General features: G+C 42.9%; 1 protein-coding gene across 1 annotated transcript in view; it reads left to right on the top strand.

Annotated features, from left to right (window-relative positions):
- The window catches only part of DNHD1 (dynein heavy chain domain 1), a 1,127,964-nt gene that overhangs the window by 693,109 nt on the left and 407,620 nt on the right, over positions 1-27,235 (top strand). Inside the window, exons 25-27 of the mRNA XM_053705693.1 lie at positions 12,554-12,590; positions 12,732-12,834; positions 20,224-20,373. Coding sequence (XP_053561668.1) covers positions 12,554-12,590; positions 12,732-12,834; positions 20,224-20,373 — 290 coding nt within the window. The remainder of the gene's footprint in view (positions 1-12,553; positions 12,591-12,731; positions 12,835-20,223; positions 20,374-27,235) is intronic.

Here is a 27,235-nt window from a genome sequence, read left to right on the forward strand (position 1 = left end):
CAAGACTAGATACTATTATTGCTACTGTCACTGGGGGTAAAGGAGCTTTTGTGTCAAGACTAGATACTATTATTGCTACTGTCACTGGGGGTAAAGAGCTTTTGTGCCAAGACTAGATACTATTATTGCTACTGTCACTGGGGGTAAAGAGCTTTTGTGCCAAGACTAGATACTATCATTGCTACTGTCACTGGGGGTAAAGAGCTTTTGTGCCAAGACTAGATACTATTATTGCTACTGTCACTGGGGGTAAAGAGCTTTTGTGCCAAGACTAGATACTATCATTGCTACTGTCACTGGGGGTAAAGAGCTTTTGTGCCAAGACTAGATACTATCATTGCTACTGTCACTGGGGGTAAAGGAGCTTTTTTGCCAAGACTAGATACTATTATTGCTACTGTCACTGGGGGTAAAGAGCTTTTGTGCCAAGACTAGATACTATTATTGCTACTGTCACTGGGGGTAAAGTGGCTTTTGTGTCAAGACTAGATACTATCATTGCTACTGTCACTGGGGGTAAAGGAGATTTTGTGCCAAGACTAGATACTATCATTGCTACTGTCACTGGGGGTAAAGGAGCTTTTGTGCCAAGACTAGATACTATTATTGCTACTGTCAGTGGGGGTAAAGAGCTTTTGTGCCAAGACTAGATACTATTATTGCTACTGTCAGTGGGGGTAAAGAGCTTTTGTGCCAAGACTAGATACTATTATTGCTACTGTCACTGGGGGTAAAGAGCTTTTGTGCCAAGACTAGATACTATCATTGCTACTGTCACTGGGGGTAAAGAGCTTTTGTGCAAAGACTAGATACTATTATTGCTACTGTCACTGGGGGTAAAGAGCTTTTGTGCCAAGACTAGATACTATTATTGCTACTGTCACTGGGGGTAAAGAGCTTTTGTGCCAAGACTAGATACTATTATTGCTACTGTCACTGGGGGTAAAGAGCTTTTGTGCCAAGACTAGATACTATCATTGCTACTGTCACTGGGGGTAAAGAGCTTTTGTGTCAAGACTAGATACTATTATTGCTACTGTCACTGGGGGTAAAGGGCTTTTGTGTCAAGACTAGATACTATCATTGCTACTGTCACTGGGGGTAAAGAGCTTTTGTGTCAAGACTAGATACTATCATTGCTACTGTCACTGGGGGTAAAGAGCTTTTGTGTCAAGACTAGATACTATCATTGCTACTGTCACTGGGGGTAAAGAGCTTTTGTGTCAAGACTAGATACTATCATTGCTACTGTCACTGGGGGTAAAGAGCTTTTGTGTCAAGACTAGATACTATTATTGCTACTGTCACTGGGGGTAAAGAGCTTTTGTGCCAAGACTAGATACTATCATTGCTACTGTCACTGGGGGTTTCTTTTTTTTCCTTTCGGTTTGTTTGTTGCCCCTCAGATTACTAGATGGTGCAACAAAAGGGGAACTTCAAGAATGTTGACTATAAGTGAATCTGTTAGGAAAGACAAGGACGAAGAATTATGGAAACTGTGTAACATAGATATTGAATGTCCTTGTCCTTATATATATGTAATTGTAAGCATATAAAATAATAAAAAGATATAAAAAAAAAAAGACTAGATACTATTATTGCTACTGTCACTGGGGTAAAGGAGCTTTTGTGCCAAGACTAGATACTATTATTGCTACTGTCACTGGGGTAAAGGAGCTTTTGTGCCAAGACTAGATACTATTATTGTTACTGTCACTGGGGGTACTATCATTGCTACTGTCACTGGGGGTAAAGAGCTTTTGTGCCAAGACTAGATACTATTATTGCTACTGTCACTGGGGGTAAAGAGCTTTTGTGCCAAGACTAGATACTATTATTGCTACTGTCACTGGGGGTAAAGGAGCTTTTGTGCCAAGACTAGATACTATTATTGCTACTGTCACTGGGGGTAAAGGAGCTTTTGTGCCAAGACTAGATACTATTATTGCTACTGTCACTGGGGGTAAAGGAGCTTTTGTGCCAAGACTAGATACTATCATTGCTACTGTCACTGGGGGTAAAGAGCGTTTGTGCCAAGACTAGATACTATCATTGCTACTGTCACTGGGGGTAAAGAGCTTTTGTGTCAAGACTAGATACTATCATTGCTACTGTCACTGAGGGTAAAGAGCTTTTGTGCCAAGACTAGATACTATCATTGCTACTGTCACTGGGGGTAAAGAGCTTTTGTGTCAAGACTAGATACTATCATTGCTACTGTCACTGAGGGTAAAGAGCTTTTGTGTCAAGACTAGATACTATCATTGCTACTGTCACTGGGGGTAAAGAGCGTTTGTGCCAAGACTAGATACTATCATTGCTACTGTCACTGGGGGTAAAGAGCTTTTGTGTCAAGACTAGATACTATCATTGCTACTGTCACTGGGGGTAAAGAGCTTTTGTGTCAAGACTAGATACTATCACTGCTACTGTCACTAGGGGTAAAGAGCTTTTGTGCCAAGACCAGATACTATCATTGCTACTGTCACTGGGGGTAAAGAGCTTTTGTGCCAAGACTAGATACTATTATTGCTACTGTCACTGGGGGTAAAGGAGCTTTTGTGCCAAGACTAGATACTATCATTGCTACTGTCACTGGGGGTAAAGGGGCTTTTGTGTCAAGACTAGATACTATCATTGCTACTGTCACTGGGGGTAAAGAGCTTTTGTGCCAAGACCAGATACTATCATTGCTACTGTCACTGGGGGTAAAGAGCTTTTGTGCCAAGACTAGATACTATTATTGCTACTGTCACTGGGGGTAAAGGAGCTTTTGTGCCAAGACTAGATACTATCATTGCTACTGTCACTGGGGGTAAAGGGGCTTTTGTGTCAAGACTAGATACTATCATTGCTACTGTCACTGGGGGTAAAGAGTTTTTATTATTGCTACTGTCACTGGGGGTAAAGAGCTTTTGTGCCAAGACTAGATACTATCATTGCTACTGTCACTGGGGGTAAAGGAGCTTTTGTGTCAAGACTAGATACTATTATTGCTACTGTCACTGGGGTAAAGGAGCTTTTCTGTCAAGACTAGATACTATCATTGCTACTGTCACTGGGGGTAAAGAGCTTTTGTGTCAAGACTAGATACTATCATTGCTACTGTCACTGGGGGTAAAGAGCTTTTGTGTCAAGACTAGATACTATTATTGCTACTCTCACTGGGGGTAAATGAGATTTTGTGCCAAGACTAGATACTATTATTGCTACTGTCACTGGGGGTAAATGAGATTTTGTGCCAAGACTAGATACTATTATTGCTACTCTCACTGGGGGTAAATGAGATTTTGTGCCAAGACTAGATACTATCATTGCTACTGTCGCTGGGGGTAAAGAGCTTTTGTGCCAAGACTAGATACTATTATTGCTACTGTCACTGGGGGTAAAGAGCTTTTGTGTCAAGACTAGATACTATCATTGCTACTGTCACTGGGGGTAAAGAGCTTTTGTGCCAAGACTAGATACTATTATTGCTACTGTCACTGGGGGTAAAGGAGCTTTTATGTCAAGACTAGATACTATCATTGCTACTGTCACTGGGGGTAAAGAGCTTTTGTGTCAAGACTAGATACTATTATTGCTACTGTCACTGGGGGTAAAGAGCTTTCTTTCATGTAATTAGCAAGAGTCCATGAGCTAGTGACGTATGGGATATACATTCCTACCAGGAGGGGCAAAGTTTCCCAAACCTCAAAATGCCTATAAATACACCCCTCACCACACCCACAAATCAGTTTTACAAACTTTGCCTCCTATGGAGGTGGTGAAGTAAGTTTGTGCTAGATTCTACGTTGATATGCGCTCCGCAGCAGGTTGGAGCCCGGTTTTCCTCTCAGCGTGCAGTGAATGTCAGAGGGATGTGAGGAGAGTATTGCCTATTTGAATTCAATGATCTCCTTCTACGGGGTCTATTTCATAGGTTCTCTGTTATCGGTCGTAGAGATTCATCTCTTACCTCCCTTTTCAGATCGACAATATACTCTTATATATATACCATTACTTCTACTGATTCTCGTTTCAGTACTGGTTTGGCTTTCTACAACATGTAGATGAGTGTCCTGGGGTAAGTAAGTCTTATTTTCTGTGACACTCTAAGCTATGGTTGGGCACTTTTTTATAAAGTTCTAAATATATGTATTCAAACATTTATTTGCCTTGATTCAGGATGTTCAACGTTCCTTATTTCAGACAGTCAGTTTCATTTTTGGGATAATGCATATGAATCAATTAATTTTTTTCTTACCTTAAAATTTGACTTTTTCCCTGTGGGCTGTTAGGCTCGCGGGGGCTGAAAATGCTTCATTTTATTGCGTCATTCTTGGCGCGGACTTTTTTGGCGCAAAATTTTTTTTCTGTTTCCGGCGTCATACGTGTCGCCGGAAGTTGCGCCAAAGGTGTCGGCATTCCGGATGTGGCGTCATTTTTGGCGCCAAAAGCATTTAGGCGCCAAATAATGTGGGCGTCTTTTTTGGCGCTAAAAAAATATGGGCGTCATTATTGTCTCCACATTATTTAAGTCTCATTATTTATTGCTTCTGGTTGCTAGAAGCTTGTTCACTGGCATTTTTCCCATTCCTGAAACTGTCATTTAAGGAATTAGATCAATTTTGCTTTATATGTTGTTTTTTCTATTACATATTGCAAGATGTCCCACGTTGAAACTGAGTCAGAAGATACTTCTGGAAAATCGCTGCCTGGTGCTGGAGCTACCAAAGCTAAGTGTATCTGCTGTAAACTTATGGTATCTGTTCCTCCAGCTGTTGTTTGTACTGTTTTGTCATGACAAACTTGTTAATGCAGATAATATTTCCTTTAGTACTGTTACATTACCTGTTGCTGTTCCGTCAACATCTAATACTCAGAGTGTTCCTGATAACATAAGAGATTTTGTTTCTAAATCCATTAAGAAGGCTATGTCTGTTATTTCTCCTTCTAGTAAACTTAAAAAGTCTTTTAAAACTTCTCATTTTTCAGATGAATTTTTAAATGAACATCATCATTCTGATTCTGATAATGGTTCTTCTGGTTCAGAGGATTCTGTCTCAGAGGTTGATGCTGATAAATCTTCATATTTATTTAAAATGGAATTTATTCGTTCTTTACTTAAAGAAGTCCTAATTGCATTAGAAATAGAGGATTCTAGTCCTCTTGATACTAAATCTAAACATTTAGATAAGGTTTTTAAATCTCCTGTAGTTATTCCAGAAGTTTTTCCTGTCCCTGATGCTATTTCTGAAGTAATTTCCAGGGAATGGAATAATTTGGGTAATTCATTTACTCCTTCTAAACGTTTTAAGCAATTATATCCTGTGCCATCTGACAGATTAGAGTTTTGGGACAAAATCCCTAAGGTTGATGGGGCTGTCTCTACTCTTGCTAAGCGTACTACTATTCCTACGGCAGATGGTACTTCCTTTAAGGATCCTTTAGATAGGAAAATTGAATCCTTTCTAAGAAAAGCTTACTTGTGTTCAGGTAATCTTCTTAGACCTGCTATATCTTTAGTGGATGTTGCTGCAGCTTCAACTTTTTGGTTAGAAGCTTTAGCGCAACAAGTAACAGATCATAATTCTCATAGCATTATTAATCTTCTTCAACATGCTAATAATTTTATTTGTGATGCCATTTTTGATATCATTAGAGTTGGTGTCAGGTATATGTCTCTAGCTATTTTAGCTAGAAGAGCTTTATGGCTTAAAACTTGGAATGCTGATATGTCTTCCAAGTCTACTCTGCTTTCCCTTTCTTTCCAGGGTAATAAATTATTTGGTTCTCAGTTGGATTCTATTATCTCAACTGTTACAGAAGGGAAAGGAACTTTTTTACCACAGGATAAAAAATCTAAAGGTAAATTTAGGTCTAATAATCGTTTTCGTTCCTTTCGTCACAACAAGGAACAAAAGCCTGATCCTTCATCCTCAGGAGCAGTATCAGTTTGGAAACCATCTCCAGTCTTGAATAAATCCAAGCCTTTTAGAAAACCTAAGCCAGCTCCTAAGTCCACATGAAGGTGCGGCCCTCATTCCAGCTCAGCTGGTAGGGGGCAGATTACGTTTTTTCAAAGAAATTTGGATCAATTCCGTTCACAATCTTTGGATTCAGAACATTGTTTCAGAAGGGTACAGAATTGGCTTCAAGATAAGGCCTCCTGCAAAGAGATTTTTTCTTTCCCGTGTCCCAGTAAACCCAGCGAAGGCTCAAGCATTTCTGAAATGTGTTTCAGATCTAGAGTTGGCTGGAGTAATTATGCCAGTTCCAGTTCTGGAACAGGGGCTGGGGTTTTATTCAAATCTCTTCATTGTACCAAAGAAGGAGAATTCCTTCAGACCAGTTCTGGATCTAAAAATATTGAATCGTTATGTAAGGATACCAACATTCAAAATGGTAACTGTAAGGACTATCCTGCCTTTTGTTCAGCAAGGGCATTATATGTCTACAATAGATTTACAGGATGCATATCTGCATATTCCGATTCATCCAGATCACTATCAGTTTCTGAGATTCTCTTTCCTAGACAAGCATTACCAGTTTGTGGCTCTACCGTTTGGCCTAGCAACAGCTCCAAGAATTTTTACAAAGGTTCTCGGTGCCCTTCTGTCTGTAATCAGAGAACAGGGTATTGTGGTATTTCCTTATTTGGACGATATCTTGGTACTTGCTCAGTCTTCACATTTAGCAGAATCACATACGAATCGACTTGTGTTGTTTCTTCAAGATCATGGTTGGAGGATCAATTTACCAAAAAGTTCATTGATTCCTCAGACAAGGGTAACCTTTTTAGGTTTCCAGATAGATTCAGTGTCCATGACTCTGTCTTTGACAGACAAGAGACGTCTAAATTGATATCAGCTTGTCAAAACCTTCAGTCACAATCATTCCCTTCGGTAGCCTTATGCATGGAAATTCTAGGTCTTATGACTGCTGCATCGGACGCGATCCCCTTTGCTCGTTTTCACATGCGACCTCTTCAGCTCTGTATGCTGAACCAATGGTGCAGGGATTACACAAAGATATCTCAATTAATATCTTTAAAACCGATTGTACGACACTCTCTGTCATGGTGGACAGATGACCATTGTTTAGTTCAGGGGGCTTCTTTTGTTCTTCCGACCTGGACTGTAATTTCAACAGATGCAAGTCTTACAGGTTGGGGAGCTGTGTGGGGGTCTCTGACGGCACAAGGGGTTTGGGAATCTCAGGAGGTGAGATTACTGATCAATATTTTGGAACTCCGTGCAATTTTCAGAGCTCTTCAGTCATGGCCTCTTCTAAAGAGAGAATCGTTCATTTGTTTTCTGACAGACAATGTCACAACTGTGGCATACATCAATCATCAAGGAGGGACTCACAGTCCTCTGGCTATGAAAGAAGTATCTCGAATTCTGGTTTGGGCGGAATCCAGCTCCTGTCTAGTTTCTGCGGTTCATATCCCAGGTATAGACAATTGGGAAGCGGATTATCTCAGTCGCCAAACGTTACATCCGGGCGAATGGTCTCTTCACCCAGAGGTATTTCTTCAGATTGTTCAAATGTGGGGACTTCCAGAAATAGATCTGATGGCCTCTCATCTAAACAAGAAACTTCCCAGGTATCTGTCCAGATCCAGGGATCCTCAAGCGGAAGCAGTGGATGCATTGTCACTTCCTTGGAAGTATCATCCTGCCTATATCTTTCCGCCTCTAGTTCTTCTTCCAAGAGTAATCTCCAAGATTCTGAAGGAATGCTCGTTTATTCTGCTGGTGGCTCCAGCATGGCCTCACAGGTTTTGGTATGCAGATCTTGTCCGGATGGCCTCTTGCCAACCGTGGACTCTTCCGTTAAGACCAGACCTTCTGTCTCAAGGTCCTTTTTTCCATCAGGATCTCAAATCCTTAAATTTAAAGGTATGGAGATTGAACGCTTGATTCTTAGTCAAAGAGGTTTCTCTGACTCTGTGATTAATACTATGTTACAGGCTCGTAAATCCGTATCTAGGGAGATATATTATAGAGTCTGGAAGACTTATATTTCTTGGTGTCTTTCTCATCATTTTTCCTGGCATTCTTTTAGAATTCCGAGAATTTTACAGTTTCTTCAGGATGGTTTGGATAAAGGTTTGTCTGCAAGTTCCTTAAAAGGACAAATCTCTGCTCTTTCTGTTCTTTTTCACAGAAAGAGTTTCTGAATTATCTGCTCTTTCTTGTGAGTCTCCTTTTCTGATTTTTCATCAGGATAAGGCGGTGTTGCGAACTTCTTTTCAATTTTTACCTAAGGTTGTGAATTCTAACAACATTAGTAGAGAAATTGTGGTTCCTTCATTATGTCCTAATCCTAAGAATTCTAAGGAGAAATCATTGCATTCTTTGGATGTAGTTAGAGCTTTGAAATATTATGTTGAAGCTACTAAACATTTCCGAAAGACTTCTAGTCTATTTGTTATCTTTTCCGGTTCTAGGAAAGGTCAGAAGGCCTCTGCCATTTCTTTGGCATCTTGGTTGAAATCTTTAATTCATCATGCTTATGTCGAGTCGGGTAAAACTCCGCCTCAAAGGATTACAGCTCATTCCACTAGGTCAGTTTCTACTTCCTGGGCGTTTAGGAATGAAGCTTCGGTTGATCAGATTTGCAAAGCAGCAACTTGGTCTTCTTTGCATACTTTTACTAAATTCTACCATTTTGATGTGTTTTCTTCTTCTGAAGCAGTTTTTGATAGAAAAGTACTTCAGGCAGCTGTTTCAGTTTGAATCTTCTGCTTAGATTTTCAGTTTTTTTCTTTATAAGATTTAAACTTTATTTTTGGGTGTGGATTTTTTTCAGCGGAATTGGCTGTCTTTATTTTATCCCTCCCTCTCTAGTGACTCTTGCGTGGAAGATCCACATCTTGGGTAGTCATTATCCCATACGTCACTAGCTCATGGACTCTTGCTAATTACATGAAAGAAAACATAATTTATGTAAGAACTTACCTGATAAATTAATTTCTTTCATATTAGCAAGAGTCCATGAGGCCCACCCTTTTTTTGTGGTGGTTATGATTTTTTTTGTATAAAGCACAATTATTCCAATTCCTTATATTTATGCTTTGCACTTTTTTTCTTATCACCCCACTTCTTGGCTATTCGTTAAACTGATTTGTGGGTGTGGTGAGGGGTGTATTTATAGGCATTTTGAGGTTTGGGAAACTTTGCCCCTCCTGGTAGGAATGTATATCCCATACGTCACTAGCTCATGGACTCTTGCTAATATGAAAGAAATGAATTTATCTGGTAAGTTCTTACATAAATTATGTTTTTGTGCCAAGACTAGATACTATTATTGCTACTGTCACTGGGGGTAAAGGAGCTTTTGTGCCAAGACTAGATACTATTATTGCTACTGTCACTGGGGTTAAAGGAGCTTTTGTGCCAAGACTAGATACTATTATTGCTACTGTCACTGGGGGTAAAGAGCTTTTGTGCCAAGACTAGATACTATTATTGCTACTGTCACTGGGGGTTAAGGGCTTTTGTGTCAAGACTAGATACTATTATTGCTACTGTCACTGGGGGTAAAGGAGCTTTTGTGCCAAGACTAGATACTATTATTGCTACTGTCACTGGGGGTAAAGAGCTTTTGTGCCAAGACTAGATACTATTATTGCTACTGTCACTGGGGGTTAAGGGCTTTTGTGTCAAGACTAGATACTATTATTGCTACTGTCACTGGGGGTAAAGGAGCTTTTGTGCCAAGACTAGATACTATTATTGCTACTGCCACTGGGGGTAAAGAACTTTTGTGCCAAGACTAGATACTATTATTGCTACTGTCACTGGGGTAAAGAGCTTTTGTGCCAAGACTAGATACTATCATTGCTACTGTCACTGGGGGTAAAGGAGCTTTTGTGCCAAGACTAGATACTATTATTGCTACTGTCACTGGGGGTAAAGGAGCTTTTGTGCCAAGACTAGATACTATTATTGCTACTGTCACTGGGGGTAAAGGAGCTTTTGTGTTAAGACTAGATACTATTATTGCTACTGTCACTGGGGGTAAAGGAGCTTTTGTGCCAAGACTAGATACTATCATTGCTACTGTCACTGGGGGTAAAGGAGCTTTTGTGCCAAGACTAGATACTATTATTGCTACTGTCACTGGGGGTAAAGAGCTTTTGTGCCAAGACTAGATACTATTATTGCTACTGTCACTGGGGGGTAAAGGAGCTTTTGTGTCAAGACTAGATACTATCATTGCTACTGTCACTGGGGGTAAAGGAGCTTTTGTGTCAAGACTAGATACTATCATTGTTACTGTCACTGGGGGTAAAGGGCTTTTGTGCCAAGACTAGATACTATTATTGCTACTGTCACTAGGGGTAAAGAGCTTTTGTGCCAAGACTAGATACTATTATTGCTACTGTCACTGGGGGTAAAGAGCTTTTGTGCCAAGACTAGATACTATTATTGCTACTGTCACTGGGGGTAAAGGGCTTTTGTGCCAAGACTAGATACTATCATTGTTACTGTCACTGGGGGTAGAGAGCTTTTGTGCCAAGACTAGATACTATTATTGCTACTGTCACTGGGGGTAGAGAGCTTTTGTGCCAAGACTAGATACTATTATTGCTACTGTCACTGGGGGTAGAGAGCTTTTGTGCCAAGACTAGATACTATTATTGCTACTGTCACTGGGGGTAAAGGAGCTTTTGTGCCAAGACTAGATACTATCATTGTTACTGTCACTGGGGGTAGAGAGCTTTTGTGCCAAGACTAGATACTATTATTGCTACTGTCACTGGGGGTAGAGAGCTTTTGTGCCAAGACTAGATACTATTATTGCTACTGTCACTGGGGGTAAAGAGCTTTTGTGCCAAGACTAGATACTATTATTGCTACTGTCACTGGGGTAAAGAGCTTTTGTGCCAAGACTAGATACTATTATTGCTACTGTCACTGGGGGTAAAGAGCTTTTGTGTCAAGACTAGATACTATTATTGCTACTGTCACTGGGGGTAGAGAGCTTTTGTGCCAAGACTAGATACTATTATTGCTACTGTCACTGGGGGTAAAGAGCTTTTGTGCCAAGACTAGATACTATTATTGCTACTGTCACTGGGGGTAGAGAGCTTTTGTGCCAAGACTAGATACTATTATTGCTACTGTCACTGGGGGTAAAGAGCTTTTGTGCCAAGACTAGATACTATTATTGCTACTGTCACTGGGGGTAAAGAGCTTTTGTGCCAAGACTAGATACTATTATTGCTACTGTCAGTGGGGGTAAAGGAGCTTTTGTGCCAAGACTAGATACTATTATTGCTACTGTCACTGGGGGTTAAGAGCGTTTGTGCCAAGACTAGATACTATCATTGCTACTGTCACTGGGGGTAAAGAGCTTTTGTGCCAAGACTAGATACTATTATTGCTACTGCCACTGGGGGTAAAGAGCTTTTGTGCCAAGACTAGATACTATCATTGTTACTGTCACTGGGGGTAAAGGAGCTTTTGTGCCAAGACTAGATACTATTATTTCTACTGTCACTGGGGGTAAAGAGCTTTTGTGCCAAGACTAGATACTATTATTGCTACTGTTACTGGGGGTAAAGGGCTTTTGTGCCAAGACTAGATACTATTATTGCTACTCTCACTGGGGGTAAAGAGCTTTTGTGCCAAGACTAGATACTATTATTGCTACTGTCACTGGGGGTAAAGAGCTTTTCTGCCCTGAGATAAAAACTCTAAGGACATTTTTTATTTAGTTGCTTTCAAATGAGGGGTCACTTGTGGCCTGGGGGCTGAGACATGGGAGCCTATCTATCAAGCCCCGAATGGAGCTTGATGCCCTGTGTTTCTGGCGAGCTTGCAGGCTCGCCAGGAACAGCAGTTATGAAGCAGTGGTCACAAAGACCGCTGCTCCATAACCTGCCCGCCTGCTCTCTGCAGGCGGACAGACATCGCCGGAAATCAACCCGATTGAGTACGATCAGGTTGATTGACACCCCCCTGCTGGCGGCCTATTGGCAGGGGGCGGCGTTGCACCAGCAGCTCTTGTGAGCTGCTGGTGCAATGCTGAACACGGCGAGCATATTGCTCTCCGTATTCAGCGAGGTCTGGTGGACCTGATCCGCACTGTCGGATCAAGTCCGCCAGACCTTGTTAAATAGAGGCCACGGGCTTCCAAGGCCATTTTCCCCAGTCCGCTTCCTCTAGCTATAGCAGGTAGTCCTGCCCCTGTTACATCACAGGGCCCACAAGAAGGAGGCAGCGATGGGGAAAGGGATTGCAATCTCCTTTCCCAATCTGCAGTGTGGGGGTCCCCAGGATCCAGATCAGAAGGGGAAGCCACTGAATGACAAATTGGTGTTTGTTATTTGCACTGCAGGAGAGATGTGCATAAAGAGAATGCCTTGTCATGTGCATCTAAGAGATTTAAATAAAAAATATACTCAAACATTTGACCACTAGGGGTCACCCCTGAACATGTAGCAAAGGAATGCTAATTTTTCCCATATGGTTTTGTGCACGAGGCTAGATGCCAAACATCAGTGGTCTACCCTCTTACTGAATAAGTGTAAATTTTGGAGTCTATGTGGTATAAGAAGCTATGTCCCAAGAATCAAATGATGTTATAATTGTGTACATTTAATTCTAATTTGAGGTGTCAACTAAAGATATTGTTTAGCTCAGAAGTTGATAAATTCCCAGGAACAAATATGATGATAAGAAATGCATATAAGAAACATGTTGAGTCTCTGACTATGTGGTTGTCTCTGGCAGGGTCAGAGCCGCAGTATCTCGGGTGCAGGAGGTTTATGCTGAATGGGAGAGATGTGAGGCTGAGGTTAAGTTCCTGACTGAGGATCTGCAGGCAGCACAGCAGGTGAGTATGAGCTATGTAGCAGGTGATTGTGAGCGGCGGTACTTCCCCTGTAGGGGGCTGATGGCACTAGCTCTAGGGTGGAACCCATGACTTCAGCATGAACTCACTGACAAGAAGTGTCCTGGGGACTCCTACCCTAGATAGTATTACAAAGGGTGTTTATGGGGAACTATGACTGCCAGATTTAAAGAACTTTTTCTTCTATAAAGGTAAGACGAGTCCACGGATTCATCCTTTACTTGTGGGATATTATCCTCCTGCTAACAGGAAGTGGCAAAGAGCACCACAGCAGAGCTGTCTATATAGCTCCTCCCTTAGCTCCACCCCCCAGTCATTCTCTTTGCCTACTCTAAGTACTAGAAAGGGTAAAGTGAAAGAGGTGATAAAATATTAGTTTTTAATTTCTTCAAGCAAGAGTTTGTTATTTTAAATGGTACCGGTGTGTACTATTTACTCTCAGGCAGCAGATGGATGAAGACTATTGCCTGGAGGATGATCTTAGCATTTGTAACTAAGGTCCATTGCTGTTCCCACGGAGGCTGAGGAGTAAAGGAAACTTCAGTGTGAGGAACGGTTTCATGCTCTGCAGCAATGAGGTATGTTCAGTCATATTTTTCTGGAGAGACTGTGTATTTCAGAAAGGCTGACATTATACCCAGGAGGGTAAGGGTAAGCAGTAATCCTAGAGCTAAAAGAAGGGCATTACTTAGCTTGCATATGGGGCCAATTACAAATATGGTTGACACTGAATTGCAAATGTTTGTGAGCAAACGTTTTTTGATTTGGGAGTGCTTTAACGTTTTTGTGGGCAATAACGTTTTGGGCAAACTTTATTAAGGGCACACATGGCTTAACTTTTGGGTCTCAGAACCCACATGGCTAGTTATAACCGCTCTGGTGCGGTTCTTTAAGGCTGAGGAGACATTGAGTGAGATGAGCGGGGCCTATTTTCGCGCCTCAGATGCGCAGTTAGTTTTATCAGCAAGCAGCAAGCTCTAACTCCTGAGGGCCCTGGTGTATGTTTTGGGCAAAATCGAAGCTTGTACCCCACATTTTCGATCCCTGAGGGCAGGTAGGGCCACAGCAGGGCTGTGGCAAGGTGCTGAGAGTGTTTTTTTCCGGATTTGGGCCTATTTTCGATCCGGTTTGGAAATTAAGGGGTTAATTGTTAAAAAATTTTGTGGTGCAATCTTAACTACCTATATTGTGTCTACATACAAAATTTTGAAAAATTTGCTGCATGTTTAGGCTGTTTTGCATAACGTGTATGCTTTTTTTCTCTTAAAGGCGCAGTACCGTTTTTTTAAGATTGTTATTTTTTTCACTAAATAAAGTGTTTTCATGCTTGTTTGTAGTCATTACTAGCCTGTTCAACATGTCTGACATTGAGGAAAGTCCACTTAGAGAAAAAAAAAGGAACCTCCACTTAGAATGTGTCCCTCATGCACTGAAAGGTCAATAAATTGTAAAGAACATATTTTAGCTACTAAAAGTATGTTGCAGGATGATTCTCAGTCAGAGGAGGATCAGGTTTTGCCATCTAATTCTCCCCAAGTGTCACAACCGTTAACGCCCGCACAAGCGACGCCAAGTACTTCTAGTGCGTCTAATTCTTTCACCCTGCAAGATATGGCCGCAGTTATGAAGACTACCCTCACAGAGTTTTTATCTAAGCTGCCGGGGTTTCAGGGGAAGCGCAGTAGGTCTGGTGTGAGAACAAATGCTGAGCCCTCTGACGCTTTATTAGCCATTTCCGATGTACCCTCACAATGTTCTGAAGTGAGGGATTTGCTGGCTGAGGGAGAGATTTCTGATTCAGGAAATATGTTCCCTCAGACAGATTCAGATATGACAGCTTTTAAATTTAAACTAGAACACCTCCGCTTATTGCTCAGGGAGGTTTTAGCGACTCTGGATGATTGTGACCCTATTGTAATTCCAGAGAAATTGTGTAAAATGGACAGATTCCTAGAGGTTCCTGCCTACACTGATGTTTTTCCGGTCCCTAAGAGGATTTCGGAAATTGTTACTAGGGAGTGGGATAGACCAGGTATTCCGTTCGCTCCCCCTCCTACTTTTAAGAAAATGTTTCCCATATCAGACGCCGTGCGGGACTCGTGGCAGATGGTCCCTAAGGTGGAGGGAGCTATTTCTACCCTGGCTAAGCGTACAACTATACCTATCGAGGACAGTTATGCTTTCAAAGATCCTATGGATAAAAAATTAGAGGGTCTTCTGAAGAAAATATTTGTTCACCAAGGTTTTCTTCTCCAACCTATAGCGTGCATTGTTCCTGTAACTACTGCAGCGTCCTTTTGGTTCGAGGCTCTGGAGGAGGCTCTTCAGGTTGAGACCCCATTAGATGATATTCTGGATAGAATTAGGGCTCTCAAGCTAGCTAATTCTTTCATTACAGATGCCGCTTTTCAATTGGCTAAATTAGCGGCGAAGAATTCAGGTTTTGCCATTTTAGCGCGTAGAGCGTTATGGCTTAAGTCCTGGTCTGCTGATGTGTCATCAAAAGCTAAGCTTTTAGCCATCCCTTTCAAGGTTAAGACCCTATTCGGGCCTGAACTGAAAGAGATCATTTCAGACATCACTGGAGGGAAAGGCCATGCCCTTCCTCAGGATAAGACGAATAAGATGAGGACCAAACAAAATAATTTTCATTCCTTTCGGAACTTCAAAGGTGGTCCCTCTACCTCTTCCCCTGCCGCAAAGCAAGAGGGGAATTTTGCTCAATCCAAGTCAGTCTGGAGACCTAACCAGACTTGGAACAAGGGTAAACAGGCCAAGAAGCCCGCTGCTGCCACCAAGACAGCATGAAGGGGTAGCCCCCGATCCGAGACCGGATCTAGTAGGGGGCAGACTTTCTCTCTTCACTCAGGCTTGGGCAAGAGACGTTCAGGACTCCTGGGCTTTAGAAATAGTAACCCAGGGGTATCTTCTAGATTTCAAAGATTCTCCCCCAAGGGGGAGATTCCATCTTTCTCAATTGTCTGTAAACCAGACAAAAAGAGAGGCGTTCTTACGCTGTGTAGAAGACCTATATACCATGGGAGTGATCTGCCCAGTTCCGAAAACAGAACAGGGGCAAGGGTTCTACTCCAATCTGTTTGTGGTTCCCAAAAAAGAGGGAACCTTCAGAAAAATTTTGGATCTCAAGATCCTAAACAAATTCCTCAGAGTCCCATCCTTCAAGATGGAGACCATTCGGACTATTTTGCCAATGATTCAGGAGGGTCAATATATGACCTCCGTGGACTTAAAGGATGCATATCTACACATTCCTATCCACAAAGATCATCACCAGTTCCTCAGGTTTGCCTTTATGGACAAGCATTACCAGTTTGTGGCTCTTCCCTTCGGGTTGGCCACAGCTCCCAGAATTTTCACAAAGGTGCTAGGGTCCCTTCTGGCAGTTCTAAGGCCGCGGGGCATAGCTGTGGCGCCTTATCTGGACGATATCTTAATCCAGGCGTCAACTTTCCAACTAGTCAAGTCTTACATGGGCATCGTGGTGGCTTTTCTAAGATCTCACAGGTGGCAGGTGAACATACAAAAGAGTTCACTTATCCCTCTCACAAGAGTTCCTTTCCTGATGGACATGAAGATTTTTCTGACGGAGGTCAGGAAATCAAAAATTCTATCCATCTGCCGAGCTCTTCATTCCATTCCTCGACCCGTCAGTGGCTCAGTGTATGGAGGTAATCGGCTTATTGGTAGCGGCAATGGACAGTTCCGTTTGCTCGCTTGCATCTCAGACCACTGCAACTTTGCATGCTCAAACAGTGGAATGGTGATTATGCAGATTTATCTCCTCAGATAAATCTGGACCAAGAGACCAGAGACTCTCTTCTTTGGTGGTTGTCACAGGATCATCTGTCCAAGGGAATGTGTTTCTGCAGGCCAGCGTGGGTCATAGTGACGACGGACGCCAGCCTATTGGGCTGGGGTGCAGTCTGGAATTCCCTGAAAGCACAGGGATTGTGGACTCAGGAGGAGACTCTCCTCCCAATAAATATTCTAGAACTGAGAGCGATATTCAACGCGCTTCAGGCGTGGCCTCAGCTGGCGTCGGCCAGATTCATAAGATTCCAGTCGGACAATATCACAACTGTAGCATATATCAATCATCAGGGGGGAACAAAGAGTTCTCTAGCGATGATAGAGGTTACCAAAATAATTCAATGGGCAGAGACTCACTCTTGCCATCTATCAGCAATCTATATCCCAGGAGTGGAGAACTGGGAAGCGGATTTTCTAAGTCGTCAGACTTTTCATCCGGGGGAGTGGGAACTCCATCCGGAGGTGTTTGCACAATTGATTCAGCAATGGGGCACACCAGAATTGGATCTGATGGCGTCTCGTCAGAATGCCAAACTTCCTCGATACGGGTCCAGGTCAAGGGATCCTCAGGCAGAACTGATAGATGCTCTAGCAGTACCCTGGTCGTTCAACCTGGCTTATGTGTTTCCACCATTTACTCTCCTTCCTCGTTTGATTGCCAGAATCAAACAGGAGAGAGCTTCGGTGATTTTGATAGCACCTGTGTGGCCACGCAGGACTTGGTATGCAGACCTGGTGGACATGTCATCTCTTCCACCATGGACTCTGCCACTGAGACAGGACCTTCTGATTCAAGGTCCGTTTCAGCATCCAAATCTAGTTTCTCTGCGACTGACTGCTTGGAGATTGAACGCTTGATCTTATCCAAGCGGGGGTTCTCTGAGTCGGTCATAGATACCTTGATTCAGGCTCGAAAGCCTGTCACCAGGAAAATTTACCATAAGATATGGCGTAAATATCTTTATTGGTGCAAATCCAAAGGCTACTCATGGAGTAGGATCAGGATTCCTAGGATTTTGTCCTTTCTCCAAGAAGGATTGGAGAAGGGGCTATCAGCTAGTTCCTTAAAGGGACAGATATCTGTTTTATCAATTCTACTGCACCAACATCTGGAAGATGTTCCAGACGTTCAGTCGTTCTGTCAGGCTTTAGTTAGAATCAAGCCTGTGTTTAAACCTGTTGCTCCGCCATGGAGTTTGAATTTAGTTCTTAAGGTTCTTCAAGGGGTTCCGTTTGAACCTATGCATTTCATAGATATTAAGCTTCTATCTTGGAAAGTTCTATTTTTAGTTGCTATCTCTTCGGCTCGAAGAGTTTCTGAACTATCTGCATTGCAATGCGACTCGCCTTATCTTGTTTTCCATGCTGATAAGGTGGTTTTGCGTACCAAACCTGGATTCCTTCCTAAGGTTGTTACTAATAAGAATATTAATCAAGAAATCGTTGTTCCTTCTCTGTGTCCTAATCCTTCCTCTAAGAAGGAGCGTCTATTGCACAACTTGGACGTGGTTCGTGCTTTAAAGTTTTACTTGCAAGCGACAAAAGATTTCCGTCAAAAATCTTCTATGTTTGTTGTCTATTCTGGAAAACGTAGAGGTCAAAAAGCTACGGCTACCTCTCTTGCCTTTTGGCTGAAAAGCATCATACGTTTGGCATACGAGACTGCTGGACAGCAGCCTCCTGAAAGAATTACAGCTAACTCTACTAGGGCGGTGGCTTCCACATGGGCTTTTAAAAATGATGCTTCTGTTGATCAGATTTGTAAGGCTGCGACTTGGTCTTCGCTTCATACCTTTTCCAAATTTGATACCTTTGCTTCTTCAGAGGCTATTTTTGGGAGAAAAGTTCTTCAAGCAGTGGTGCCTTCTGTTTAACCATCTGTCTTGTCCCTCCCGTTTATCCGTGTCCTGTAGCTTTGGTATTGTATCCCACAAGTAAAGGATGAATCCGTGGACTTGTCGTACCTTATAGAAGAAAAGTAAATTTATGCTTACCTGATAAATTAATTTCTTCTATGGTACGACGAGTCCACGGCCCGCCCTGTCATTTTAAGACAGATTATATTTTTTTGATTTAAAAACTTCAGTCACCTCTGCACCTTGTAGTTTCTCCTTTTCCTTCCTATACCTTCGGTCGAATGACTGGGGGGTGGAGCTAAGGGAGGAGCTATATAGACAGCTCTGCTGTGGTGCTCTTTGCCACTTCCTGTTAGCAGGAGGATAATATCCCACAAGTAAAGGATGAATCCGTGGACTCGTCTTACCATAGAAGAAATTAATTTATCAGGTAAGCATAAATTTACTTTTTGTGTTAGAAAGTTATAAGGAAACAAACTGATTCCTGAGGGACTTGCTAAGGTCACCATTTGGGGTAATGTACAAAAGTACAAGAGGGGAGCATCTGTGTCCCTATCTAGAGTGGGAGTACTGAGGGGACACAACTTGAAAAGATACAGTTGACAACAGTTGCTGCTTTGGACATAGGGGTGGTAAAGAAATGCCAAGGGTACAAACTATGGAAGCTGGGCAGTTTATGGGATTTAAATCCCAAGGGGACCACTGGGTGTGAGATCCAGCTGGAAATACTGAGACCTGCATCTCCGGTATATTATAGAGAGATCAGGTAGTTATGGCTATGGGGCCATAGTTAAAGGGACAGTAAAGTCAAAATGAAACTGTCATGATTCAGATAGGGCAGCCATTTTAAACAACTTTCCAATTTACTTTTATCATCAAATTTGCTTTGTTCCCTGGGTGGTATTTTTGAAAAGCTAAACCTAGCTAGGCTCAAACTGATTTCTATAACCGTTGAAAACCGCCTCTTAGCTCAGAGCATTTTGAAAGTTTTTCACAGTTAGACAGTTCTAGTTCATGTGTGTCATATAGATAACATTGTGCTCACTCCCGTGGAGTTATTTAGGAGCCTGCACTGATTGGCTAAACTGCCTGTCTGTCAAAAACACTGAGGTAAGGGGGCAGTCTGCAGAGGCCTAGATACAAGGTAATCACAGAGGTACAAAGATTATTAATATAACTGAGATAAGGGGCAGTCTGCAGAGGCCTAGATACAAGGTAATCACAGAGGTAAAAAGTATATTAATATAACTGTGTTGGTTATGCAAAACTGGGGAATGGGTAATAAAGGGATTATCTATCTTTTTAAACAATAACAATTCTGGAGTAGACTGTACCTTTAAACATTTATGTTCATTAAGTGTATGGTGTAGGCAATGCCCTGCAACTAGCTCACTGACACACAAATAAGGTGCGTTGTGACTCTTGCTAAACCGTACAAAAATATTATTACAACAAATGTAATGTCAGTACTTTATATTGTGCTGGAGGAGCGGCCACAGAGGCTTTATGTACGAGCCTCACACCATATCCCCTGCAAGATATAATACTCACTGTGACCACAACTAACAAGAAAGTGCCCCTATCTATAAATAGCTGCTGCTGGCTCACAAACTTGTGTTCTACATATAGACCGTCTTGTATGGAATATATTGCAATTCTATAGTCTCTTATCCAAACCCTACAGGAGTCGCAGCAGTGCGTACAGGATCTCGCAGAGGTACAGAAGCAGTACCGTCTGGTACAGCAGCGAAGTGAGGAGCTAGAGAGAGCCCGAGCGTACGTGGGATCCCAGGCGAATGCTATGCAACGGCAAAGACAAAAGAAGCTGGAGGAGGTTAGAGCTATTGTCCTTTGGTCTGTGGGGTGTCAGTATTACCTACTTAACCCCATATACTAAATAGATTTACTATGACTTCAACCGTCTTTTTTTAGTTTCTTTCATACAGGTTGTAAGAATCCACAATCCATTCAGGGGTGAAGCTACCATTGGTGCAGCAGATGCAGTTGCACCAGGGCCCAAGTGCTGGGGGTGGGCTAGCAGACAATCTATATACATAGGCTTGTGCATAATGTGTACAATCCTAAGAGGAGAGCCTTTTATTAGTGCAAGTTGCAGATCTGTCAGAGCATTCATTCATCGTCCAAATCATTATACAGAGCAGCATGTACTGTATATTATTGTTATTACTTACTACTGAGTTACCTTTTGGGGGCCCCAAATATAAATGTTTGCAGCAGGGCACTCTATTAAGTAGGTCTGCTACTGGATCCATTATTCATGGGAATTACTTGTCTCTACCACTAGGATCCCAAACCCCAAGAGCTCTATAAAACCCCTCCCACCTCACACATACCTCAGTCTTTACTTTGCCTCAGCTGGAGGTGGTTGAAGAATAAAGATGTGCATGTGATCTTCAGACCCGGTTCCCCTCAGTGTACAGTGCTCGTCAGAGGAATGTATTTGGGGTATGGTTTATGATCCGATGGTGTCACCTCATGGGAAATCCTTTATAGGCCCATTGTAATCGGTTGCAAGGACGTGTCTTTTGCCTCCCATTACAGATCTACATTATACTCCATAACCTCTGCTGAATGTTTCAGTACTGGCTTGGCTGTCTGCTACTTGTTTTATAGTGGACGAGTGTCTATGGGTAAGTATAGTTTATTATATAGACACTCATTTAGGTTTGTTATTGGAACTTTTAATCTTAAAGGTGTTTCTATATATGGCCCTGGGACAGTTCCTTTACTATTCCCTTTGTTTTGCGCGCGTCGGGTTTTGGCGTGCTTAGTTTTCAGCATGCCAGGTTTGCGCACGTTGGGTTTACACTTGTCAGGTTTGTACACGTCTCTCAGCCTTCTAGAAGTTACGGGTTGTTTCCGCGTGCCGGGTTTGTTGTCGAGTTAGCGTACATACGCACATTAAGGTACTCACGTCCGGTTAGTGCGCAATTTCCCGGTTATGCGTGCTTTTTACCTTTTTTGACAGTCAGTTGTTTGGCGTTAGTTCCTCAGTGTAGTTTGCTTCTACTCAGCGCTCATCGTCTCGGTTAAGCTGCTTTGGGAAGTTATATGGTTTCCTTTCCTCAAGAGCTTTCTTAAGGGGTTTTATAGTGTTTATTGCATTGCTTTACTGTAACAGAAGCTTTTGTTACTTTTGTACTTGGAGAGTACTGCAGGCCAGCCTCCTCCCCACCGACTATGGACCCAGGAACTTGAGGGGATTCTATGATTTGTGAGGCGGGTGTCCAGGGAACATTTGGAGTACTTTTACTCTGGATTCAGGTTTACACCATTTCCATGAATTCCCAGAGACTCTGAGAACTGGAGGGCCCTGAAACAGAGTTGGGGGTTCCTGTGTTTTTTAATGCTGAGCTCTCCTGCTGTTATGTGTCTGTATATCTAGTCTAGGACACAGAGCAGGAGATTACACACAGCACAGACAATCTAATGCTGAGACCTCCTGCTGTTATGTGTCTGTATATCTAGTCTAGGTGTGAGACACAGAGCAGGAGATTACACACAGCACAGACAGTCTAATGCTGAGACCTCCTGCTGTTATGTGTCTGTATATCTAGTCTAGGTGTGAGACACAGAGCAGGAGATTACACACACAGCACAGACAATCTAATGCTGAGACCTCCTGCTGTTATGTGTCTGTATATCTAGTCTAGGTGTGAGACACAGAGCAGGAGATTACACACAGCACAAACAGTCTAATGCTGAGACCTCCTGCTGTTATGTGTCTGTATATTTAGTCTAGGTGTGAGACACAGAGCAGGAGATTACACACACAGCACAGACAATCTAATGCTGAGACCTCCTGCTGTTATGTGTCTGTATATCTAGTCTAGGTGTGAGACACAGAGCAGGAGATTACACACAGCACAGACAGTCTAATGCTGAGACCTCCTGCTGTTATGTGTCTGTATGTCTAGTCTAGGTGTGAGACACAGAGCAGGAGATTATACACAGCACAGACAATCTAATGCTGAGACCTCCTGCTGTTATATGTCTGTATATCTAGTCTAGGTGTGAGACACAGAGCAGGAGATTACATACAGCACAGACAATCTAATGCTGAGACCTCCTGCTGTTATGTGTCTGTATGTCTAGTCTAGGTGTGAGACACAGAGCAGGAGATTACACACAGCACAGACAATCTAATGCTGGGACCTCCTGCTGTTATGTGTCTGTATATCTAGTCTAGGTGTGAGACACAGAGCAGGAGATTACACACAGCACAGACAGTCTAATGCTGAGACCTCCTGCTGTTATGTGTCTGTATATCTAGTCTAGGTGTGAGACACAGAGCAGGAGATTACACACAGCACAGACAGTCTAATGCTGAGACCTCCTGCTGTTATGTGTCTGTATATCTAGTCTAGGTGTGAGACACAGAGCAGGAGATTACACACAGCACAGACAATCTAATGCTGAGACCTCCTGCTGTTATGTGTCTGTATATCTAGTCTAGGTGTGAGACACAGAGCAGGAGATTACACACAGCACAGACAGTCTAATGCTGAGACCTCCTGCTGTTATGTGTCTGTATATCTAGTCTAGGTGTGAGACACAGAGCAGATTACACACAGCACAGACAATCTAATGCTGAGACCTCCTGCTGTTATATGTCTGTATATCTAGTCTAGGTGTGAGACACAGAGCAGGAGATTACACACAGCACAGACAATCTAATGCTGAGACCTCCTGCTGTTATGTGTCTGTATATCTAGTCTAGGTGTGAGACACAGAGCAGGAGATTACACACAGCACAGACAATCTAATGCTGAGACCTCCTGCTGTTATGTGTCTGTATATCTAGTCTAGGTGTGAGACACAGAGCAGGAGATTACACACAGCACAGACAATCTAATGCTGAGACCCCTGCTGTTATGTGTCTGTATATCTAGTCTAGGTGTGAGACACAGAGCAGGAGATTACACACAGTACAGACAGTCTAATGCTGAGACCTCCTGCTGTTATGTGTCTGTATGTCTAGTCTAGGTGTGAGACACAGAGCAGGAGATTACACACAGCACAGACAGTCTAATGCTGAGACCTCCTGCTGTTATGTGTCTGTATATCTAGTCTAGGTGTGAGACACAGAGCAGGAGATTACACACAGCACAGACAATCTAATGCTGAGACCTCCTGCTGTTATGTGTCTGTATATCTAGTCTAGGTGTGAGACACAGAGCAGGAGATTACACACAGCACAGACAAGTCTAATGCTGAGACCTCCTGCTGTTATGTGTCTGTATATCTAGTCTAGGTGTGAGACACAGAGCAGGAGATTACACACAGCACAGACAGTCTAATGCTGAGACCTCCTGCTGTTATGTGTCTGTATATCTAGTCTAGGTGTGAGACACAGAGCAGGAGATTACACACAGCACAGACAATCTAATGCTGAGACCTCCTGCTGTTATGTGTCTGTATATCTAGTCTAGGTGTGAGACACAGAGCAGGAGATTACACACAGCACAGACAGTCTAATGCTGAGACCTCCTGCTGTTATGTGTCTGTATATCTAGTCTAGGTGTGAGACACAGAGCAGGAGATTACACACAGCACAGACAATCTAATGCTGAGACCTGCTGTTATGTGTCTGTATATCTAGTCTAGGTGTGAGACACAGAGCATGAGATTACACACAGCACAGACAATCTAATGCTGAGACCTCCTGCTGTTATGTGTCTGTATATCTAGTCTAGGTGTGAGACACAGAGCAGGAGATTACACACAGCACAGACAATCTAATGCTGAGACCTCCTGCTGTTATGTGTCTGTATATCTAGTCTAGGTGTGAGACACAGAGCAGGAGATTACACACAGCACAGACAATCTAATGCTGAGACCTCCTGCTGTTATGTGTCTGTATATCTAGTCTAGGTGTGAGACACAGAGCAGGAGATTACACACAGCACAGACAATCTAATGCTGAGACCTCCTGCTGTTATGTGTCTGTATATCTAGTCTAGGTGTGAGACACAGAGCAGGAGATTACACACAGCACAGACAGTCTAATGCTGAGACCTCCTGCTGTTATGTGTCTGTATATCTAGTCTAGGTGTGAGACACAGAGCAGGAGATTACACACAGCACAGACAATCTAATGCTGAGACCTCCTGCTGTTATGTGTCTGTATATCTAGTCTAGGTGTGAGACACAGAGCAGGAGATTACACACAGCACAGACAGTCTAATGCTGAGACCTCCTGCTGTTATGTGTCTGTATATCTAGTCTAGGTGTGAGACACAGAGCAGGAGATTACACACAGCACAGACAATCTAATGCTGAGACCTCCTGCTGTTATGTGTCTGTATATCTAGTCTAGGTGTGAGACACAGAGCAGGAGATTACACACAGCACAGACAATCTAATGCTGAGACCTCCTGCTGTTATGTGTCTGTATATCTAGTCTAGGTGTGAGACACAGAGCAGGAGATTACACACAGCACAGACAATCTAATGCTGAGACCTCCTGCTGTTATGTGTCTGTATATCTAGTCTAGGTGTGAGACACAGAGCAGGAGATTACACACAGCACAGACACTCTAATGCTGAGACCTCCTGCTGTTATGTGTCTGTATATCTAGTCTAGGTGTGAGACACAGAGCAGGAGATTACACACAGCACAGACAGTCTAATGCTGAGACCTCCTGCTGTTATGTGTCTGTATATCTAGTCTAGGTGTGAGACACGAGCAGGAGATTACACACAGGCACAGACAATCTAATGCTGAGACCTCCTGCTGTTATGTGTCTGTATAATCTAGGTCTAGGTGTGAGACACAGAGCAGGAGATTACCACACAGCACAGACAGTCTAATGCTGAGACCTCCTGCTGTTATGTGTCCTGTATATCTAGTCGAGGTTGTGAGACACAGAGCTAGGAGATAACCACAGCACGACAGTCTACTTGCTGAGACCTCCTGCTGGTATGTGTCTTGTATGGATCCTGATACTTAGTTAGGTGTGAGACACAGTAGCAGGTATATTACAACAACAGCACAGGACCAAGGTCTAATGCTGAGGACCTCCTGCTTTTATGTGTCAGTATATCTAGTCTAGGTGTGAGACACAGAGCAGGAGATTACACACAGCACAGACAATCTAATGCTGAGACCTCCTGCTGTTATGTGTCTGTATATCTAGTCTAGGTGTGAGACACAGAGCAGGAGATTACACACAGGCACAGACAGTCTAATGCTGAGACCTCCTGCTGTTTATGTGTCTGTTATATCTAGGCTAGGTGTGGACACAGAGCAGGAGATTACACACAGCACAGGACAATCTAATGCTGAGACCTCCTGCTGTTATGTTTCTGTATATCTAGTCTAGGTGTGAGACACAGAGCAGGAGATTACACACAGCACAGACAATCTAATGCTGAGACCTCCTGCTGTTATGTGTCTGTATATCTAGTCTAGGTGTGAGACACAGAGCAGTGAGATTACACACAGCACAGACAGTCTAATGCTGAGACCTCCTGCTTGTTATGTGTCTGTATATCTAGTCTAGGTGTGAGACACAGAGCAGGAGATTACCCACAGCACAGACAATCTAATGCTGAGACCTCCTGCTGTTATGTGTCTGTATATCTAGTCTAGGTGTGAGACACAGAGCAGGAGATTACACACAGCACAGACAATCTAATGCTGAGACCTCCTGCTGTTATGTGTCTGTATATCTAGTCTAGGTGTGAGACACAGAGCAGGGATTACACACAGCACAGACAATCTAATGCTGAGACCTCCTGCTGTTATGTGTCTGTATATCTAGTCTAGGTGTGAGACACAGAGCAGGAGATTACACACAGCACAGACAATCTAATGCTGAGACCTCCTGCTGTTATGTGTCTGTATATCTAGTCTAGGTGTGAGACACAGAGCAGGAGATTACACACAGCACAGACAGTCTAATGCTGAGACCTCCTGCTTTTATGTGTCTGTATATCTAGTCTAGGTGTGAGACACAGAGCAGGAGATTACACACAGCACAGACAGTCTAATGCTGAGACCTCCTGCTGTTATGTGTCTGTATATCTAGTCTAGGTGTGAGACACAGAGCAGGAGATTACACACAGCACAGGACAATCTAATGCTGAGACCTCCTGCTGTTATGTGTCTGTATATCTAGTCTAGGTGTGAGACACAGAGCAGGAGATTACACACAGCACAGACAATCTAATGCTGAGACCTCCTGCTGTTATGTGTCTGTATATCTAGTCTAGGTGTGAGACACAGAGCAGGAGATTACACACAGCACAGACAGTCTAATGCTGAGACCTCCTGCTGTTATGTGTCTGTATATCTAGTCTAGGTGTGAGACACAGAGCAGGAGATTACACACAGCACAGACAATCTAATGCTGAGACCTCCTGCTGTTATGTGTCTGTATATCTAGTCTAGGTGTGAGACACAGAGCAGGAGATTACACACAGTACAGACAATCTAATGCTGAGACCTCTGCTGTTATGTGTCTGTATATCTAGTCCTAGGTGTGAGACACAGAGCAGGAGATTACACACAGCACAGACAGTCTAATGCTGAGACCTCCTGCTGTTATGTGTCTGTATATCTAGTCTAGGTGTGAGACACAGAGCAGGAGATTACACACAGCACAGACAATCTAATGCTGAGACCTCCTGCTGTTATGTGTCTGTATATCTAGTCTAGGTGTGAGACACAG

This window comes from Bombina bombina, chromosome 3, assembly GCF_027579735.1.
Source record: "Bombina bombina isolate aBomBom1 chromosome 3, aBomBom1.pri, whole genome shotgun sequence".
In the NCBI taxonomy this organism is placed as follows: Eukaryota; Metazoa; Chordata; class Amphibia; order Anura; family Bombinatoridae; genus Bombina; species Bombina bombina.